At 52.8% G+C, this 15219-nt stretch overlaps 1 protein-coding gene across 2 annotated transcripts in view; it reads left to right on the forward strand.

Moving 5' to 3' along the window:
* The first annotated feature begins 10353 nt into the window (after positions 1-10353).
* Positions 10354-15219, forward strand: part of Arid1a (AT-rich interaction domain 1A) — an 80428-nt gene continuing 75562 nt past the window's right edge. Inside the window, exon 1 of one of the 2 annotated variants that reach the window (XM_057783663.1) lies at positions 10354-10417. Coding sequence is in view for 1 of the 2 variants with exons in the window: in XM_057783662.1 (XP_057639645.1) it covers positions 12718-13848 (1131 nt within the window). In the remaining variant the exon portion in view is untranslated. Of the gene's footprint in view, positions 10418-12681; positions 13849-15219 lie in introns of those variants that run through there. The other variant, XM_057783662.1, reaches the window with a different exon arrangement.

A 15219-nucleotide genomic window follows, 5' to 3' on the forward strand; every position in this document is an offset into this window, starting at 1 on the left:
TGCTGGCCAGGGTGACACTGTTGCTTCCCACCCTAGGCACTCCAACCCCGGCACCGAGAGGCACAACCATGCACACCAGCGCCTTGTCCTCTCTCTGCCTGGCCTAGTCTCCTCAGTGACAGAGACAGATGGGAGACGCTGCTCAACTTGTTTGTTTTCTTTTGGGTTTTAGATTCTCTTTCCTCCAATTTTGTCTGTCTTCTCTAGTCTCTGGAAGAAAATGCAGCCAATGCCAGCAGTCACTAGCAAGATCTGTTGAGGGGCATTGGGAATTCAATCCCCCCTCCCCCCGCCAAAAAAAAAACCAAGACAACTACTTTTGCAAAATGTAACCTCTTTCCTACGCCTAACACTGTGAGTTCAGAGTCCCCTATATGCGAGTATGGAGATTTAAGGATTAGTTAGTTTTCCTCTGTACTTATGTGTGTGTTTCAGATGGACGCATGTATAGGCCAAAGGTCCAGTTTACACTTCGTCCTCTATTCTCTATCCTTTCTTTTTAAAAACATAATTAAAAATTTTCCCCCCAAGAAAGGGTTTCTCTGTGTAACCTCGACTGTCCTGGAACTCTCTCTATAGACCAGGCTGGCCTCGAAGTCACAGAGATCCACCTGCCTCTGCCTCCTGAGCACTGATATTAAAGGCGTGCACCACCACCACCCCACCCGGTTTTTAAAAAGATCTTATTTTTGTGTATGTTATGTATGTTTTGCCTGCATGTATGTATATGCACCACATGCCTGGTGCCATAGAGGTCAGACTGGGGATCAGATCCCCTGGAACTGGAGCTATATTTACATGGTTGTGAGCCACCATGTAGGTGCTGAGAACCAGACCTGGGTCCTCTGTAAAAGCGGCAAGTGCTCTTTTGTTTGTTTGTTTGTTTGTTTGTTTTTGTTTTTCGAGACAGGGTTTCTCTGTGGTTTTGGAGCCTGTCCTGGAACTAGCTCTTGTAGACCAGGCTGGTCTCGAACTCACAGAGATCCACCTGCCTCTGCCTCCTAAGTGCTGGGATTAAGCGGCAAGTGCTCTTAACTTACTTTTGGAGACTGGGTCTTTCTCTTAAACCTGGAGCTCACTGGTTTGGCTAGACTGGCCAACAAGTCCCTCCTCGGCTGCCTTACAGGAACACAGTCCCCCCCCCCCCGCCCCCACACAGCTCCAGACAGGGTTTCTCTGTATGTTTGGAGCCTGTCCTGGAACTAGCTCTTGTAGACCAGGCTGGCCTCGAACTCAGAGATCCGCCTGCTTCTGCCTCCTGAGTGCTGGGATGTGCACCACCATCGCCTGGCTGGGCTTTTATGTAGGGGCTGGGGACCTGAACTCAGTGCCTCACTTTAGTAAAGGAGTCGTGGTAGTCCTGGAAGTCACTTTGTTTTGTTTCAAGATAGGAGTATAGCTACTCAGCCCCAGGTGGCCTGGAATTTACTAACAGAGACCAGGCTGGCCTGGAACTTTCAGGATTATCTGCCTTCTAAGTGCTGGGATAACAGATGCCTGCTATCATGCCCAGCTCTGTATTTGTTTTCTTAAACTGTAGATGAGTGCGATGCCCCCAGCTGGCAAATGGTTAAGCTTTTAAGGTAAACATCATTCCGATCTTTATAAATACTGTAGTGGACAACTGGCTTTACTGACATTGTTTATAAGGGGGAAAACTGAGTAGAGAATTCTCTTAAACATGTATTTGCAAATTGAAGAAGAAAACATAGGGTTTTACACACTCGTCTCTTTATCATCTCTTTATCAGAGCCTTAAATAGGATGTCTTTGATGAACTGTTCTGCTTTGCGTGGATGCTAGAGGAGGTTTCTGAAAAGGCTGACCTGAGGAACCAGACGCTGGGGGCAAGGGATGCGGCCACGTAGTCACAGAGTGAGGAAGTGCTGATCGTTGGTCTGGGACTTCCCAGGTCACTAATTTTGAAACCCACCCCCAAATTCTGATCTCTTAATGGAGAGGCCTGAAAGGCTGGAAGATGATTCTATCTCGCGTGCGCAAAGGGCTCTTTCTCTAGCAGCCAAGTGGACTCCAAGGCAGGCTTGCTCTTTCTATTCTCATCTGTCCAATTAAGGGCATTATTTCATTTGGTGCATCTTAGCCATTCATTTTGGTGGACAGTTGTTTCTCTCGTTACAAAGACCAAAGACTATTCTAAACCCAGTCAGTCAAAGAAGTAGACCAAATATCTCCTGATTCCCACAGAGCCGCCCTGGGAGCACAGGGTTCCAAGCTGAGCAGGAATCCCAGCCGTGATCCTCGCATGCCATGCAAGGGCACTGCGCCCTGCAGAAGCCTGAACCTCGGGAACAGACTGCATGGCCTGAACAGCACACCAGGGAGATTTTTGTGCCGTTAGGTCCTTGAACTCAAGTATTAGAGACCCTGAGACAAAATGAGGAAAAATGGCTTTTGGGGTGTGGGTGTGAGGACTGGAGAGGCTCCCTTAAATCTCTTCTCCTCTAAGGGTAGGCAATACTAAACTGTAAAGCCTAAAGGTAGCAGCAATAATACACCTTTCCTGACTATGCCCATGATCTCAAAGGACAGCTCGACTCCTCAAATCCTCCTAGAAGTCTCAGAGAACGAGAACCGCTGTAGCTTTTGTTTTAGTTCGTTTGTTTGTTCAGGACAGAGTTTCTCCGTGTAGCCCTAGCTGTCCTGGAACTCTCTTTGTAGACCAGGCTGGCCTCGAACTCACAGAGATCCACCTGCCTCTGTCTCCTGAGTGCTGGGATTAAAGGCCTGCGCTACCCCTCCAGAGAAACACTGCAGCTTTAATTGTTTCTTGTTTTCCTTTTCTATTTGCTTGTAAGTTTTCTTAGAAAATGAGACACCTTGGTCAGAACACTGGAACTTATAAATAATGTGGCTTTTTTGTTTTGTTTTGTTTGTTTGTTTTTTGAGACAGGGTCTTATGTAGCTGAGGCTGGCTGTGTAGCTGAGGATAACTTTGAACTTCTGATCCTCCTGCCTCTACCTCCCCTGTGCTGAGAATGCAGGTATGCAGTACCACCCCTGCATTAAATGGGGCTGGGAATTAAACCTAGAAGCCAGGCTTTTGTGCATGGTGGGCTTTACCAACTGAGCTACACCCCCAAGTTCTAAATAAAATCCTCTTTCTCTTCATCCATACTGGGGATTAAACTCAGGACCTCAGTGTTCTCTTACTGATCTATATTACCAATCTATATATACATTTTGAATGAAAAAAGCCTATTCTAATTTGGAGGTATGCTGCTTCCATTTATTTATTTATTTATTCATTTATTTTTTGTTTTTTTTTTGTTGTTTTTGTTTTTCGAGATAGGGTTTCTCTGTGGTTTTGGAGCCTGTCCTGGAACTAGCTCTTGTAGACCAGGCTGGTCTCGAACTCACAGAGATCCGCCTGCCTCTGCCTCCCGAGTGCTGGGATTAAAAGCATACACCACCACCGCCTGGCTGCTGCTTCCTTTTAAATAGACATCCACTTATAGTGAACTGAATGAGAGGATTGGCATTCGAAACCAAAAAGCAGAAAAATCACTGACTGGTTTCAGTGAAGAAAAAGCCATTCAGCCAGAGGCAGTGGTGTTTGCCTGAATTCCCAGTAACTGCGAGGTAGAGGCAGGAAGATCAGGAGTTCAAAGCCATCCTTGGCTACCTACCAAGTTCAGTGCCAGACTGAGTTACATGAACTGACCACAAAAAGAACAGGTATGTGTGTGTGTGTGTGGGGGGACAGGTCAGGGATGAGGAGCTCTTGCAGCTGTGAGGAGGATGAGAGTTCAGTTCCCCGTTTCATGGAGGGCTCATTACTGCCTCTCACTCCAGTTCCAGGGGATCTGATACCCTCTGTTGCCTTGGTGGGCACCTGCACACACACACACACACACACACACACACACACACACACACACACAGAGAGAGAGAGAGAGAGAGAGAGAGAGAGAGAGAGAGAAATGCAAGCAAACATTTAAAAACAGTTTTCCTTAAGGAGCTGGCTGCTGGGAGGTTGACCAGTGAGTATATGGGCAACACAAATTGGACTTGTGTGATTATTTTTTTCTTTTTTTGGTTTTTCAATTTAGGGTTTCTCTGGAACTCAGACCAGGCTGACCTTGAACGCACAGAGGTCTGTGTGCTTCTGCCACCTGAGGGCTGGGATTAAAGGTTTAAAGGCGTGTACCACTACCACCTGGCAGGTTTCTCATTTTGTTTGTTTGGGGAGGGGTGGGAGGATTCTCAAAGGTTTGGAGGACAAAAGACCTGGGAAGACTGGGAAATGAATGTAATTTGGCTGGGGATTAAAAAAAAAAAAAAAAAGGATGTCAACACAGCAGAAAACCACAAAAAACAATGTATCTTTCTTGGACATTGCTGCTTAGAAATAGGCATAACCATTTGGACCCCTCCAAATGAAAGTCTGGGGCTGGATTTCATTCAGTGTTTGAGAGCATTTATTGCTTTTGTGTAGGACCTGGTTCAGTGCCCAGCACCCACAGGGCAGTTTACAACTGTCAGTAGCTCCAGGGTACCCAGGATCCTCTGGCCTCTGAGGGTACCAGACATGCAGGCAATGAACGCCCTTACACACATGCAGGTCAAATAGTCATATGCACAAAATAAATATAATTATTTTTCTAGAGTCTATGGCTAGAGCTCAATCACCAAAGTGCTTGCCATGCAAGCAAGAGGACCTGTGTTTGGACACCCAAACAGGCACAAAGCAAGGCATGGAATTAAAAAAATTAAAGAAGTATCTACACAAGCTAAGCGGAACATCAAGGTCTCTTACTGTCAAGGAGCTCTGTTGTTTAGAAAACTCTTCTCCTGCTGTTCCTGCTAAGTGTTTATCCTTTGCCATCACACTTTAAAGTTCAACGTCAGAAGTGTGTGTGTGTGTGTGTGTGTGTGTGTGTGGTAGAGGTGATTGGCAGGGAGACTCAGTCCGATAGATAGCCTATTGGGGGGATGGAGAAGAAACACCTAAACTCATCGCTCTTCCTTCAGCAGGTCGCTGAGATATGAAGTGTCCACAGGCAGCTGTCAGGAGGTAGCCTTGAATTCTTGGGGCTCAGCCTGACTATGCTACCACCTTTAGTCCTGGTTCCGTTGTATTACAGGGCTCTCTGGGGGATTTCTTTCCTTTTTAAAGATTACTTTTTATCATTTTTATTTGTGTGGGTGTCTCTGTGTGTATGCGCACAAGCACGCACGTGCGTGAAGAGCAGAAGGCAGGGGAACCCCTGGAGCTGGAGTCACAGGTGGTTTGGAGTCATCTCCCCACCCCCGCCAACCTGCGGGGGTCCAAGTTCCATTGTTCTTCTCTGTAACTGGTGATTCATCTCTCTAGTCCCTCTCTGCTGAATTTCACTGTAGAATTTTGGAAATTTCTGCCGCCAAGAAGTAGCAATAAACGCAATTTCTGCAGCATTTATCAGTAGTCTAGGAGAGGGTTAAAGCCAAGCAAGGGTGGAGGAACTTAATGAAGTTTGTAAATACTGCCTTGGGATGTTCTTTTTTTTTTTTTTTTTTTTTTTTGGTTTTTCGAGACAGGGTTTCTCTGTGGCTTTGGAGCCTGTCCTGGAACTAGCTCTTGTAGACCAGGCTGGTCTCGAACTCACAGACATTCACCTGCCTCTGCCTCCCAAGTGCTGGGATTAAAGGCGTGCGCCACCACCGCCCGGCTTGGGATGTTCTTAATATCAACAAGCTACAGTGTTTATATCGGGGTGAAAGAATACCACGCAAGACTTCTGGCCTGAGTAGAAGGCTGATGTTGGTGGGAACTGGGTCCGAAGAACACAAGCAACTAGGGACTGAAGATGAGCAGTTGCAAGAAAGTCAGGGTAGAGACCGTTTGCCCTGCTCGGAACATTGCTCAGATGCTGTGCCATGCCTACCGCATAACTCAGTGAGCCACAGAGAAACCTGGTCTTGAAAATCTATAACCAAACTAAACCAAAAACCCGATAATGATAATCAATAAGATTACTTTTTGATTTGGTTTTTGAGACAAGGTCTCATTTTGTAGCCCTGACTGTCCTGGAATTCATTGAGTAGATCAAGCTGGCCTTGAACTCACACAGATTAGACTGTCTCTGCCTCCCAAGAGCTGGGATTAAGGGCAAAAACCACCCACCGCACAGCATAAGAGTATATATTTTTTAAAAAGTCTTAAAAAAATGTGTTATCTTGCCGGGTGGTGGTGGCGCACGCCTTTAATCCCAGCACTTGGGAGGCAGAGGCAGTCGGATCTCTGTGAGTTCGAGACCAGCCTGGTCTACGAGAGCTAGTTCCAGGACAGGCTCCAAAACCACAGAGAAACCCTGTCTCGAAAAACCAAAAAAAAAAAAAAAGTGTTATCTTGGACTGAGGATACAGCTCAGTTTCTAAGTTGACTATCATACATACACACACACACACACATATATATATATGTAAAAGTATAATTTTGCTGCAAGATATCTCAGTGATAGATGATAGACGCTTGTCCAGCATGCTGCTAGGCTATGGGTTCAATCTCCAGTACATCAAGTGTATTCTAGATTCTTGTTTGTTTAGGAAAGAAATACAGTGTTTAAGGCTAGTATTGTATATTCTTGTGTGGATGGGCTCCAGTCACGAAACACAATATGCTGGATATATATATGAGTGTACATGAGTGTAAGTGTGTATGAGTGTGTGTCTGAGTGTATGTGAGTATAAGTGTGTATGAGTGTGTGTCTGAGTGTGAGTGTACGCCAGTGTAAGTGTGTCTGAGTGTTTGTGAGTGTACGTGAGTGTAAATGTGTCTGAGTGTGTGTGTCTGAGTGTACGTGAGTGTAAATGTGTATGAGTGTGTGTCTGAGTGCCGGTGTGTGTGTGTGTATATATACATGTTGCCATGTGTGAGTGTGACTGACGGTGCGTGCATGGTTTCTAAAGGATCTGTTGAATAGGCTAGATGGTGTTGGTTCATTCTCATCTCTAGCAGAGCTGGACGGGCAGTGATGTCCTCTTCAGAGGCTACAGTGGTCTCATGGTGCGCAGGCCATGACAAACTAGGCTGCTGCTTCTGTAGGAAGGCAAGTGATAGTGTGACAGCTTTCTGTGGTGTCCCTGCTCCATCACCACCAGAGAAAGGGGTCTCATGACTACCCTGGGGGCTGGGCCCACTTCATCTTTGGAAGACATCCTTCTCAGCAGTGATAGATCAGTTCAAAGCCAACCAAAGCTACTCAGAAAGCTTTCCCCGAGGGCCGTTCACTTCCTGTCTCATGCTTCAAAGATTCCTTTGGATTGTCTTTGATTCTACCATGAAAAGCCTAGGAGGGTCATGTGGGGGATTCCTTGAAGTGGTTGTGTTGTGGAGAACAGCGCAGCATCTGGGATTTCAGCTGCCTCTGTCTCAGAGGGCATGCTCTCCTCCCTCCATTTTTTCCTATGCTCCCTGCCCCCCTACTGTGTTTTGCTTCTTTCTATATCTTTTCCACAGATTCTGGGGAGGAGCAGAAGACTCCATTCCAGATCCATTTCAGAGTTGCTGGGAGGAACTCCCTCACTGGGGCCCACCTTGGTGAGGAAGTAAGCAAGCAAGAAGGGCTGAGAGATGGTCTCCGGGAAGGCTGGAGTTATCCTTTCCGACTTCCTTCTCCATCCTTGGCGTTAATGCTCTCTCTTCCAGTTATCTTCTATGGACTGTGAAGCTTTTCCTAACTAGGCTTTAGAGAACAAAACAAAATCACTTCCCACTGGTTTCGGGATTTGCGGCTGTGCCCTTCCTGGTGCCACGCACAGAAAGGTCATTTCGACTTTGATGACGGTGTTGTAGCCAACTAGCTTCTTTGGAAACAGGTTTTCAAACACTATTTTTGTTCATTTGGTGAGCACAAATCTTCAGTGAGACTCAGTAGAAACAAGAATTCTGAAGTGCTGATGTGAGCCGGGTGGGGTAACGAAGAACCTCGTAACTGAGGCCGAGGACCAAGGCAAGTTCATGGCCAGCCTGGCCAATAGGTGAGACCCTGTTTCTGATGACACTCCCCACAATCCTGATCTGCCCAGTAATTACATAAAACTCGAATCACTTTTTAAAAAAATGTTGGCAATTGTTTTACTATCTTTTCAAAAAACAAACAAACAGTAAGTCGAGAGTAAGATGAGATTCCAAAGCAAACTGTGAAAGACTTGGTGTTTTCCTTCTGTCAGGTTGACCTTGGGAGTTATGTTTATTTGAAATCATCCACAGACCAGAACCAGCACGGACCTGTATTTAGTTTATGTCGTTATTATTTGAGCACTGCTGGGAATCAGATCCCAGGGTCTTATCCATACAAAACGAGGGACCCTACCACTGAACTGCAGTTATTTTATTTTGTATTTCACTTTGTGAGAGAGCTGGTGGTGAAGATAATTCTTGTGTTAACATGAAAAGTCAGTGGATTTATGCCCAAGGCTATTTTTCTTCGTTGAGAGAAAAAGTCTTATTCAGAAATGAACATTTCTTAAAATGGGTCCTTTATTATTTTTGTAGAATGTACAATCTCCCAAATTGTTTTAAGACTTTGAAATGAATGGAAAAGGACTCCAGAAAAGCAGTGTGAGAGCGCTCCAAGCTGGAAGCCTCAAGGCCTGCTCTTTGGGCATCTTCTTAGGTCCTAGGCAGGCGCAAGTTTACCGCGAAAGAGCGGTGAGCGCCATTCGGACTCCGTTCCCGGGCCGAGACAATCCAGTTCATATCTTACCGCTCCTGTCTGCGAGCCGGCAGCATAATGAATTGCCTTGACTCTAGCTTCAATCCACTTTCCTCGCTTAATGTGCAGCCCAAAGTTTTGCGGCTCACTGTCAGATGGTAGTGCTAGACTTTCACACCGATCCCAAAGCCTCCGCTGGGGCTGTTTCTTCACACGGAGTTACAAACTTTAAGAAACACGGCTCCAGACGGAAATCCACGCCAGGCTTTGAACTCTGCTTCTGGCTTCCGTCAACTGACACAGTTGCCCTTTTGCTCAAACTCGCAGCTCCAGTTCGCACTTGAGAGCGCTCGGCTGGGTGTCTGCTGCGGCGCCACGGCGGGAATGTGCGGGGGCCACAGCCCGGCTCTGCACGCCCCAGCCCGGAGCCCTGCCGACCCCTTCCCCGTCGCCAGCGCCGTCCTGGCCCGAGTGGAGCAGGGGCCGGAGGCCTGCGGGGAGACGAGGCCGACCTTTTGTTTGTTTGAGGAGTTTTGTGTTTCAGGCATTGAGAGTGAGCAAACTGCGAGGGAGGAAGCACTGGTCCTCCCTACAAGCGTTTCTTTCTTCTAGCGAGCCCTCCGGGCCCAGCTTCCACATTTTGCGGTTGACTGTGTGGGATCTTCCTAGGTTCATCCCTCATCCGCGGGCCCAATCCATGCACGCTGTGCAGCTCGAGAAAATGAGAGCACATCCTCTGCCATTTTCAGCCGCTGGCTGCCGGCAGCCCAGCCCCCTTTCCTTGGCTGTGGCAGACGCCGGAGTTCCGGCGCCCAGAATCGGCACCCGATCCGCGCAGTCCCGGATCCGGTCCGCCTTTGCCGAGTGCCGTCCTGCCGGGCTCGGCGATAAGAACTCTCCTGTGAGAGCGAGCGAACGAGACTTTAGTCCGGTTTCCATGTCAACGATTCAGTCCATATTTGCCATCAGGCTGTCGGTGGCAGAGGCGCTTTCGTGAGGGGAGCGCTGTCCTAGCCTCCTAATCTGCGCCGGGATTCCTGAGCTGCCTGGGTGTGGGGTGAAAAGGCAGGGGCAGTTGGGGGGAAAAATACCGAGGGGAGGACCCACGGCCCCGAGTCGGGGTCTCGCTGCTCGGGCCAGCCACGTGCCCGCTCCTCCCCTCCCCCTTTCCCGTCCCAGTGCCCCTGGGGAAAGCGGATGGACCAGTTTCTAAGAAAGTTCCTCAGCCCAGCAGTCCTGAGCTTAATGCTGTAGAGCTTTGAGTGGAAGACTCCAAAGATTTGGCATAAAAAAAAAGTAGGGGAGAAACACTCGCTCTCCTGACCCAGGTGGATGTATTTTATGCACTTTGCCTCACTGCTAGATTAAAATGGTGGCTGTTTTCAAAACAGCGTGACCACGTGTAGGGAAAGGGATTTTGGCGCTTTTCATATTCCCGGCCATGGAAGAAGGCCATGTGGACTTTCCCTGAAGACGAATCCATTCTGGCTTCCAGATTTTCACTGGGCTCCAGGTTTCCCATTACACCCCAGCTCTGAGGAAAATGGCAGGGTAATTGCATGTAAAAAATTCCTCATTTGTGTGCGGGACTCAGGACTGTTTGGCAGCTCTGAGGCCGTTGATTAAATAGCAAAGCTCCATTTCTGAGGCAGCCTATAATTTGGTTTGTAGGACCTAATGCACCAGTGGAGTTGTTGCTCCAGAGGACTGTGAAGGAAAGAGGGCCCTGGTCCACACCAGCCAGTCCCATCATCTTGGCAGGTTCGTTTGGTTCTTCGTTGGGGGATGGGTAAGCATTGGGGCTCAGGCCGGCTCCCCACTCTAGATCACAAGGAAGGTTTGTAGTGTAGAATGTTCTTGATTTTCCTTGGGGGTAGAACTCAATTTAGCCTTTGGGGATCATCTGTGGTGACCTAGAGTGGTCAGAACTCTAGGGGCCGTGGAATCCACAAGTTCTAAAATGATGTCCTGTGGCCCAAGTCTCCATCTATGCAGTGTGAGGGGGAAGAGGGCTTCTGTGGGCGATGCCGGCCCCCCTGGCCTGGTGAGAAGCAGGTATTCCCTCAGGTTTCTCCTAGCATGCCCTGTCACAGCATTCCAAGCCTGCCAGAGAAGAAAAGGCTGCTGTGGGGTTGGCAAGGCCTGTAGAGGCGACAACTCTGAATGCCTTGATCTTTTCAGATAAACCTGGCCTTAGGGTTTCTGGTAAACTTCAAGGAGTTTTTACACCTTGGGACAGACAACAGATCTGAGGGGCATCCGCTTTCTGTGACCTCTTAGGCTCTGCTTTTCCTCTCTTTAAAGAGAAAACGGTTTCCATTTTCTGCATCCCTCTTCTGCAGTGGTTTTGGACACTGAGGTTCTGCCCGTCCCTGGAGCCCCTGCTGTGGGCTGTTCCCAGTCTTCCGAGGTTCTGACTCAGGACACTGGGCTGCTGACCCTGTGAGCGCGGTTCCCAGGAAGAGCTTATGGAGCTTGGTGGGCCTGGAGGACTGTCTTAGGCCTCCAAGGATCAGTAGCCACCATCTTTAAAGTGAGGTGGTGGGATGCCCATGTTTGATTCCAACGCCTTCTGACACTCTGATCCCATTGTTGAATTTGCTCACAACTGGAGTGTTCTCTCTCTCTCTCTCTCTCCTTTTCTTTGGCTAAGTAGATAAGATGCAGCTTTGGTGACTCCACTTTTCACCGCCACACTCTTCTGCCCTCTGACTCTGAGTGACCTGGGCAGTCCCCTCCCTTCTGTCAGTCGGTAAAATGGGGCTAATCCAGACCTCATGCCCCCAGGGCCTTGTCAGGGCGGGCTAATGAGGGCAGGGACTGGGAGGACGGCGAGTCTGAACAATGGTCAGTCCTCCTTTGGGGCTAGCCCAAGGGGGTGAAAAGCGGGTCCCCCTCAGCTGGGGCTCCCGTGCAGGTCTGCGAGAGCCTTTGAAGCAGCAAAGTGCTGGCGACGTGCTAAGTCGCAGCCAAGACACCAGGCCCGGTGCCAGGGGGTCAGGCCCGGGCCGCGGTTTCGGGCTCAGGCCAATTTTGCAGGCGCGGGTAAAGTTCACGCGGCCCGCTCCCTTCGGGGCGGCCGGGAGGGGACAGGCCGGGATGGGAACGCCGCGCGAGAGGCGGCGCAGGCTCCGGCGGCACCGACTCCGGGCCGGGTTTTCCCCGAAGCCTTCGGCGGCGGCGCTGCCGAGCGAAAGAGGCTGAGGGCTTGCCGCCGCCGCGGCTCCTTCTCTCCCCTCCTCCTTTGTGAGGGGAAGGGAGCGAGTCCATTCCACGGCCTGCGCCCGCTCCGCGCTCCACTCCGGGTTTTTCGGGAGGCCGCGACGGCGCTGGGTAAAATGGCAGTGCTGAGCCTCGTGTCGGAGTGAGGGGGACTCGGAGGAGAGTGGGGCGCTCTAGCCGCTCAGTCCCGCCACCCGCCCGCCCGCCCGCCCGCTCGCTCGCTCGCTCGCTCGCCCGCCCGCCCGTCCTCCGCCGCGCAGCAGCCTCGGCCCGAGCCGCTGCCGGGGAGGCGAGGCAGGGCGCCCGCCAGAGCCGCGCTCCTACTCTGCCTCCCGGCGCCCCGTCCGCTGCCTCGCGCCCTCCAGCCCGCCCGTCCCGGGTCCCCCCTCCCCCCCTGCTCCCTCCCTCCCTTCCCGCCCCCTCCCCCTCGCCTCCCTCCCTCCCTCCCTCCTTTCTCCGGCAGCAGAAAGCGGAGAGTCACAGCGGGGCCAGGCCCTGGGGAGCGGAGCCTCCACCGCCCCCCTCATTCCCAGGCAAGGGCTTGGGGGGAATGAGCCGGGAGAGCCGGGTCCCGAGCCTACAGAGCCGGGAGCAGCTGAGCCGCCGGCGCCTCGGCTGCCGCCGCCGCCGCCTCCTCCTCCGCCGCCGCCGCCAGCCCGGAGCCTGAGCCGGCGGGGCGGGGGGGAGAGGAGCGAGCGCAGCACAGCAGCGGAGCCCCGCGAGGCCCGCCCGGGCGGGTGGGGAGGGCAGCCCGGGGGACTCGGCCCCGGGGCGGGGTGGGAGGGGGGGAGAAGACGAAGACAGGGCCGGGTCTCTCCGCGGACGAGACAGCGGGAATCATGGCCGCGCAGGTCGCCCCCGCCGCCGCCAGCAGCCTGGGCAACCCGCCGCCGCCGCCCTCGGAGCTGAAGAAAGCCGAGCAGCAGCAGCAGCAGCGGGAGGAGGCGGGGGGCGAGGCGGCGGCAGCAGCGGCCGAGCGCGGGGAAATGAAGGCAGCCGCCGGGCAGGAAAGCGAGGGCCCCGCCGTGGGGCCGCCGCAGCCGCTGGGAAAGGAGCTGCAGGACGGGGCCGAGAGCAATGGGGGTGGCGGCGGCGGCGTTGGAGGAGCCGGCGGCGGGCCCGGCGCGGAGCCGGACCTGAAGAACTCGAACGGGAACGCGGGCCCTAGGCCCGCCCTGAACAATAACCTCCCGGAGCCGCCCGGCGGCGGCGGCGGCGGTAACAGCGACGGGGTGGGGGCGCCTCCTCACTCAGCTGCGGCCGCCCTGCCGCCCCCCGCCTACGGCTTCGGGCCACCCTACGGCCGGAGCCCGTCTGCCGTCGCCGCCGCCGCGGCCGCCGTCTTCCACCAACAACATGGCGGACAACAAAGCCCTGGCCTGGCAGCGCTGCAGAGCGGCGGCGGCGGGGGCCTGGAGCCCTACGCCGGGCCCCAGCAGAACTCGCACGACCACGGCTTCCCCAACCACCAGTACAACTCCTACTACCCCAACCGCAGCGCCTACCCCCCGCCCCCCCAGGCCTACGCGCTGAGCTCCCCGAGAGGTGGCACTCCGGGCTCCGGCGCGGCGACCGCCGGCTCCAAGCCGCCTCCCTCCTCCAGCGCCTCTGCCTCCTCGTCGTCTTCGTCCTTCGCTCAGCAGCGCTTCGGGGCCATGGGGGGAGGCGGCCCCTCAGCGGCCGGCGGGGGAACTCCCCAGCCCACCGCCACCCCCACCCTCAACCAACTGCTCACGTCGCCCAGCTCGGCCCGGGGCTACCAGGGCTACCCCGGGGGCGACTACGGCGGCGGGCCCCAGGACGGGGGCGCGGGCAAGGGCCCGGCGGACATGGCCTCGCAGTGCTGGGGGGCTGCGGCGGCGGCGGCGGCAGCGGCCGCCTCGGGAGGGGCCCAACAAAGGAGCCACCACGCGCCCATGAGCCCCGGGAGCAGCGGCGGCGGGGGGCAGCCGCTCGCCCGGACCCCTCAGGTACACAGCTGAGTGGGGAGGGGGCTGGGGCGAGCGGGGCCGGGGGGTAGGGGGGTGGCGGCCTCGGGGAGCAGGCCTTGGCCGTGGGCTCCCTTCAGGCCTGGGCCCCCACTGCCGGGGAGCTGCCATTGTCTGGCTCTTCTCTCTTAAAATGGCTGCCTGTCTGCCTTCCTCTCCTTCCCTCGATCAGCCTTTGTGTGGGGCTTCTCCGAAGGTGTCTGTCCGGTTTCTCCCTCTCGGCTCGTCCTTTCGAACTCTGGGGGTCTTCGGGGGGTGCGGAGCAAAGTGGGCCTGGAAGGGCCAGGCCCGGGCGAGGGGATGCTGGGGGTCCAGGGTAGGGGTGTAGGCAGTGTCAGGAACGCAGGAGAAAGAAGCAACGTTTTCTTGCTCACCTGCCGCTCCTCTGTCCCCCTTGCCTTCCTCTAGGCCGTCCCCTAAAATGTGCTTTTAAAGAGTGGCCCCTAGGGCTCGGGGGACTTCGGGGGAGACCTGGGGCCTGCTCGGGGGCAGCTTGAGGCCGACCGTGGTTCGCCCTGGGCCGCCCGGGCCGCCTCTTGTCTTTGGCTCAGCCGGCCCAGTTGCCTGGGCTTCTCTCTGGAAGTGCTGGTAAACAGCTGAGTGATTGGAGTAGTAAGTGCAGATTGCTTTGGTTTGGGATTTGAATTATGGAGGTAAAATCCTTCTGTCAAAGCCAGGAGACAGTTGGTCTTAGGTTGACATCCTATCTGTGATCTGATTGGCTCCCCATCTTCTGCTCTTGGCCATTTATAATTGCCTCTGATGTAATGGTACAACAATCCTGATGAGCTCATAAACTTTTACACTCTGCTTTTCTGCCAGTGATAACCCAAACCATCGCTGCCGCTATCCTCCTTTTATTCCAGAGCTGAAATTGGCTGTGACCTTGAGGAGGGAGGTTTAAGCAGCAATACTGTATCAGCAGGAGCAGAGCCCCAGACAGGCTGCCCTTGTTACATTGTGCCTGAAACAAAAGAGGGGGCGATGGCATTTCGCTTGTACCTTGGGTTTATTTTGCTTGTTCTGTTTTATGCAGTCTGAAATAGATTCTGTGTTGTTGGAACAGTAGCTGGGTTTTTCTCTACAATGGGTTTGCTGTTTGTTTTGGTTTTGTGACTTTCCTGATGGTATAAATGAGTTCTTTGATGGCTCTGAGGATACATTTGTCTTGAGTAATTTTTGACACTGTTCCACTTTACAGGACTGAAATTATTTTACTGAATGGCAAATGTGGGGATCTGTAGGGGAAGAAGATGGGTTTTGTTAATATTTTTGCTTAGAGCTTTCTGACAGAATTTGATATTAGGATCAAGAGTTCCCTTTTAAGCATAGCTTGCGTCTTTCTTTGTTTAC

Source organism: Chionomys nivalis, chromosome 11 (genome assembly GCF_950005125.1).
Source record: "Chionomys nivalis chromosome 11, mChiNiv1.1, whole genome shotgun sequence".
In the NCBI taxonomy this organism is placed as follows: Eukaryota; Metazoa; Chordata; class Mammalia; order Rodentia; family Cricetidae; genus Chionomys; species Chionomys nivalis.